This window comes from Papaver somniferum, chromosome 7 (genome assembly GCF_003573695.1).
Source record: "Papaver somniferum cultivar HN1 chromosome 7, ASM357369v1, whole genome shotgun sequence".
In the NCBI taxonomy this organism is placed as follows: Eukaryota; Viridiplantae; Streptophyta; class Magnoliopsida; order Ranunculales; family Papaveraceae; genus Papaver; species Papaver somniferum.
In genome coordinates this window covers 243,567,455-243,573,587 of record NC_039364.1, presented here as the reverse complement: position 1 = coordinate 243,573,587, position 6,133 = coordinate 243,567,455, and the positions used below count along the sequence as shown (strand labels likewise).

Sequence of the window (6,133 nt, the reverse complement as noted above, 5' to 3'; positions counted from 1 at the left end):
TATTGCCTGGAAATGGTGGTTATTGTGCAGAGATGGAACTGAAGTTAGGTTACAACAGATAGTGATGATTTGATTTGAGTGGTGATGCTGTAGTAATTGTGGTTGTAGAGGTACAGTTCATAGATTGGTGATAAGAAGGTGGTTGTGTTAGATTGCAGTTGCAGTTCAAGTTACAAGTAAGGATACAAGTTTTGTAAAGTGGATTGAGATAAGAAATTGTCTTTTAATGCTAATAGAGGTTGCAGTTGAACTGGAATGAGAACAAGAATGGAGATGGAGTTGCAGATTTGGTGTTGTTTGGAATTGGTTGAAGTAACAATGATGTTGCTGCTGGGATTCAAGTTGAAGTAGCAGTTGGTTTTATGAAGATTATGTCAATGGTGATGAATCTAGATAGTGACAGAACTAGAATTGTTTGAGAATCAAGAATTAGAAATGGTATTGTTTAGATTGAACTGAGTTGTTAAAAGAGTAGAAGTTGTTTTGTGTTTAGCTTGTTGTGTATTGCATCATTTTAGTCTTGGCAGGTTAGGTTTTGCACCTTGTTTGGCCTGAGCAGTGGCTATGGCCCGTGCAAAGGCTTTGGCGTTGAGCTTTTCACCTCAGTCAGAACCTCACTGACCTAGATTACCCTGACTCAGATATCTGAATGAGTTGAATCGTTTTGACTCACCGAGTTTCTTTCTTGACCTGAGTTGACTCAGTCGACCCGATTTGACCTTTGACTGGTGGACTTAGACGTGAACTGTTAGTTGACTCCTTTGACAATCAGTGACCGTGAGTTTGACCCAGATGGACCAGGCCTTAAGTTAATGGGCTTGTTTAGTGGACTTGGGCTTAATGCTATATTCTCTTAGTTTGATACTTTGGACCTTGTATGGTCCGAATTGACCTTTGGTTCCTTCTATAAAGTTGTAGATATTCATTAGACTTACCTAATAGACTATAGAATCAACCTAATTGAACTAGTAACCTTTAGATGTGCTAGAGTTTTATAATGAGAATGTGTAGAAACATAAATGGGCTTAGAACCATTAAATAGTTCACTTAGCCTATAATTAGAGAATTGTATGAGATTGTGTTACGAGCCTTGTGTGAGCCTCCTGGCTAATTCTTTAGAGTGCTTGTGTGATTAATAGTTAGTCGTTATTAACAACGATCGATTCAAATGATGATCCAGTGGATTGAACATCTGGAGGTAGGCGAGGCTTGTCATCAAAAGAGGTGGGAATCGATAACGAAACTCTCTTATATTCATTATTGTTTTACAAACCTATCCTTTATGAAATCCATGCATATCTTTGTTACTATATGATAATGTATGCTAGTTTTCTTTTACATTCTGGGATGGGCTTAGATCTTTAGAAACAATTGATATCTGTGTTTTGGGAGTATTTACTTATTTTCAAAAGTGAATCTTTCCATTGACTGGAAAGTGGTTACAATCTTTATTTATTGTTAGCATGAAAGGGAGAAGGTTTCCTTTTGATTGGTGTGAGATGTGTGTGTGCCCAAAAGTTATATCTATATTTATGCGCTAAAGGAGTGAAAATTGCTTCCACTAATAAACTAATAGGTGTGTGACACGTCACTGAATATTATTTTCCCTATTTCTGTACGGGAAACGCATGTCTCATACATGAATGTTTACCGTTCTTTTAAATTACTTTCAAAAGCTATTATATTATGTTTTGGTATTTGGAGAGAATGATGTTGAGAATCTTATATATGATTGTTGAACTTGTCTTGCGAGAGGTATAGGGTTCTCCATGATTAAGTTCTTCTGTCGGATATAATATTGTCACCATTAGATCTCTTTAGATACTTGATATGTAGAGTGCGCGTAGAATAAGGTACTGGTAAGGTACTTATCGTTTATGACTTGAGGACAGAAACCTCAGGGCGCTTTAATGATCATTGAAGAATCCACAACAGTCATTCCTTGCTACCCCGAAGGAAGACGTCGCTCAACTATTATTTCTGTTGTGAATGTTTTCCGAATGATTGGTTGGTAGGACTTTATAATTCAGTACAACTATTATTTTAATATGCTTTATCTGTTCTTTCGCGTTTTATCGGTTTTCAGTAAAACCTGCATTGTCTTTAAATCATTCTAGCGATTACTTCAAAGTTAGTTATTATTTCTACCGGGGACCCTTCGGGATGATGTGCTCACTCAATTCCCACTTTCAGTTTCAGAGACAGATCAAGATGTGCACATGACGATTAAAACTTCGAGGAATTGGTTTCGTTAGTTGGTTAGCTTCCGCTATGTTTATTTTTGTGTTTATATTTCATTTGTAAACCAACTCATTATTAAATATGTATCACTTGAGAGGAGTTCTTGTATTTATTTCAGAGAGGGTTTAGATTCGGGTTAATCTTTGTTTAGAACTTCTTTCTTAGTGTTTTAAATAGATGTTTTAGGTCGTTAGTGCCTCATTTTTTAGTTAATCTCTTGGATTAGTCAGCTGCTAGCTTAGGGGGCGCTACATTTCTAAATAATAAATATTGGTCTCAACAAGATAAAATTTAACTAAGCAAAGGGGATCAAAAAAATGAAACTAAAATCAAAAGAGATTTTATCGTAATAGATAATAGTAATGATGATCAATCCTCTATCTTAACCAATATTTTTTCTTCAATCTATCCCAATCTCAAAAACCTCCTGGCTTTGGAAAAGTGAGGAATACGAACGGGTACCGATTCTCGTAGATTTATATCCATTTTTTTACATCGGGTTAAGTTAAAGACTTTTTTTTGGAGGGAAATTTCCTTCCAGTTTATTATCCAACCCAAAATTGTATTTCTAGGTGAACTTTCCTCCAAATTATTTTTTTTTTTAATAATTTAAGATTTATTTAACACGTACAAAAGCTTTAGAGTAATAAGACCTTGACATTGGAGATGAAACGTACAAAGTCTTACTTTTATTTGTCTTGGCCATATAAGAATAATCCAAAAAAAGATGGTATTAATCCACGTAGACTTTCACTTGGGCTTACAAAAACTGAACCAAACAGAGAAACCGGGCCGATCCAAACCAAATTCTACAAAACCGAACCGGACCAAATATTAAGAGGTTTGGTTTTAGTGAAAAAGAAGGGAACCGATAGCTAATGGTTCGATTTTGGTTTGAAAACCGAGCCGAAGAACCGATGGTGGAAACCGATTGTTATAAGCCGTAGATATAATACCTATGATTTAATGTACACCGTCGCTTGATATTCTTGTAACCTCGTTATATCATGACCTAATTCACTTCTTCTTATTCTTCACTTCGCCTCCATCGGTAGCAGGCTAGCAGCAGCCAAACATCATTGTCCAGTGATACTAGTTTTTTTGCACCATCATCTCTGCCAATGATTTAGCCTTAAACACCACCATATTTTCTTCTTCTTCTCAGTTGTATTTGTAACTGAAAAGATTTGACTTCACTTCACCACCGCTGAGAGACGAAGCAAACAAATCGATCATTTAACGTATGTTAATAATGTTATATATCATTTGATCTTACTTATGTAAGTTGTTTTAACTGTTTTTATCATTTAATTTTACAAATTTAAATTTATTGAAACTAGGGTTTCGGAAAATGATTTTGCATGATACATTTGCAGGATTTTGCAACTCTCTTTGTTTTGATCATTTAAATTTACTGAATCTAGGGTTTCAAAAACTGATTTTGCATGATACATTTGCATGCTTTTGTTGCTCTCTCCAATTCAATAATGGAAGAAGCGCAATCAACACAAGCAAATTCTTATTTCTCTTTAATTCATTTGCTTGTTTGGGTTTGATTTTGATTGTGATAATTAGTTTTTGTTTTTCTTATATGATGAATTGATGATTAAGATTGAAATGGGTTTTATCTTTTTCTTATATGATTGTTGTGATAAATTTGAGAAATAACTTAGAAGTTTGATCAATTGTTTGACTGATTTTGGGTGTTGTGTATATGTAGGCTCTTATCAACTCAACTGCGATGCCATCTCCACCTCATTTGAATCCAGTTATACATAATTCACAACAAGATAGTTTGGTTGGACCAGTTCCATCTGCCATTGCCAATGACCCTGAAGTTGTCACTGCCATTGCATCAGTTTTTAGGAAGCATAGAACTATGGGAACACTTCCACAAAGATGAACCACCTTCAATAATGACAACATGTAAGAACTGTAGACTGAAATTGCATGATGATGCTATGAAGAATGAGACCTCTTCCTTGGTTTGCCATCTAAAGAGGTGTATGCGGTGATAAAAACAATGCTACATTTTTTGGGATGTTTTGAAGTGTATCTAAACTCGAATATTGAATGCTTGTTTTAAATGCTTGTTAGACATGTGTTTTGCATGCAAAAATTTGTTGTGATGGTTATTGAAAGAATTGTTGCCTACGGGTTGTGCAAGGCTTGGTCAGGCCGACGTAAAAACTATGTCCTATTTTCGGGAGTTAACTTGTTCTCCTAACCCACACGGTACTTGCTACTGGAAACGGGTTTTGGTGTTTGGTCTTTGGTTATTGAAAAATTGCAGGAAAAATTGCAAGTTAAACACATGTTCTATTAAATTTATATTCTATTAAATTTAGAAACATGTGTTCTATTAAATTTAGAAATTTGTTGTGATGGAACCAATGCTGTTATCATTTATCCAAAACCGACCCGTTTAAACTGGGACCGATTAGAATCGGTACAAAACCGAAATCGATTTTAGAAGGACGGGTTTAAGTGGAAAAAATATGAAACGGATCAGCTCGGTTTCGGTTCTGGTGAGCCTTAAAACCACACCAAACCGGACCATGCACACCCCGAAATCCTTCCTAGGCTAGGGGTGTAAATTCGGGCAGGCCGGGCCGCCCGACCCAAAAACTAAGACAGGTCGGGCAGGCCAGGCTTAATATTTGTGAGCCCGTAAACAAATTCAGGCCGGACAGGCCGGGCACAAGTAGATAATTTGCTACCCAAAGACCGCCCAAAGCCCGCTTTTTATACGGGCAGGCTAGATCGGGCCGGACAAGCCACTATTTTTTTATTTTATTTTTAAGTTTAAATTTTCAAATGAACGGTATTAAATACAATATCCTTTCCTTTCCAACATCGCATATCGTAAGTGATAGTATTATTTTATATTTAAATTACACTGACAAATTTTTAATTTTAGCCTATAATAAATAATTAATTAGAGTACAATAAACTTTCTAATAAGAAAATATATTACCATTAATGTTTTGAAAAGATTAATTATAAGTAAAAACAATTATATATTTTATTTTTCTTGACACAAAGTTGACAATTATAAAATTGTAACTTTTAAGTCTTTTTAAGAGGATATTAAATGATTAATGGCACATAGAAGGCTTTCAGGCCGGGCACCAGGCCGGGTATCAGGCCGGGCATCATAATTAATCACAAAGCCCGAGACCGCCGAATAATTTAATCCAAGCCGGGCCGGGTGGTCCATGACGGGCCATAACAGGCTTTGGGCTACTTCGGATACAGGCGGGCAAGAACGGATACAGACAGACCGAGTATTTTCGGGTATTATTTACACCCCTATTCCTAGCATTGGAGACGGAGATGCTCTAATAACCCCCAAGCGTCGGAGATGCTCTAATAAAAACACTAGAAAGAATATCAAAACCGCCCTTTCTCTTTGTTATTTTAGGGTTTACGTTCTCTCCTCTCCCTCCCCTCTCTCGAAAAACCTTCCTCCATTAGTTTTTCTCACAAAATTCATCAAACCATGGCTGAAAACACATCTGATGGAGAAACTAACGAAGCTAGAATTTCATCTGAACGAATAGACGATGACAAGTTTCATCCTCATACAGGAGATGGAGCTAGTCCTGGGTAAATGAAGTTTATCTTTTTCTTCCCTAATTTCTCTTTTGATATAGCAATGGTGATACTCTTTGCTTAGATTTTGTTTGAAAGTTCGTATCTTGGTCTGGTTTTAGCGAATGTGAGAATCTAGGGTTTCGAGTTAACTTCATATTTAAACCTCGTTATTTCTTAGTTTATGTAATTGTTCTGATGAAATCCTTACTTAGTTTTTGAGTAAAGTTTGGATTTTATTTGTGAAAGTTAGATATTTTGGTCTAGCTTTTTTTTTTTTTTTTTTTTTTTTTTTTTT

General features: G+C 35.8%; 1 protein-coding gene across 1 annotated transcript in view; it reads left to right on the top strand.

Moving 5' to 3' along the window:
- Positions 1–5,594: 5,594 nt before the first annotated feature.
- The window catches only part of LOC113300019 (heterogeneous nuclear ribonucleoprotein 1-like), a 3,071-nt gene continuing 2,532 nt past the window's right edge, over positions 5,595–6,133 (top strand). The window contains exon 1 of the mRNA XM_026549150.1: positions 5,595–5,850. Within this exon, the coding sequence (XP_026404935.1) occupies positions 5,744–5,850 (107 nt within the window). The 5' untranslated portion in view covers positions 5,595–5,743. The remainder of the gene's footprint in view (positions 5,851–6,133) is intronic.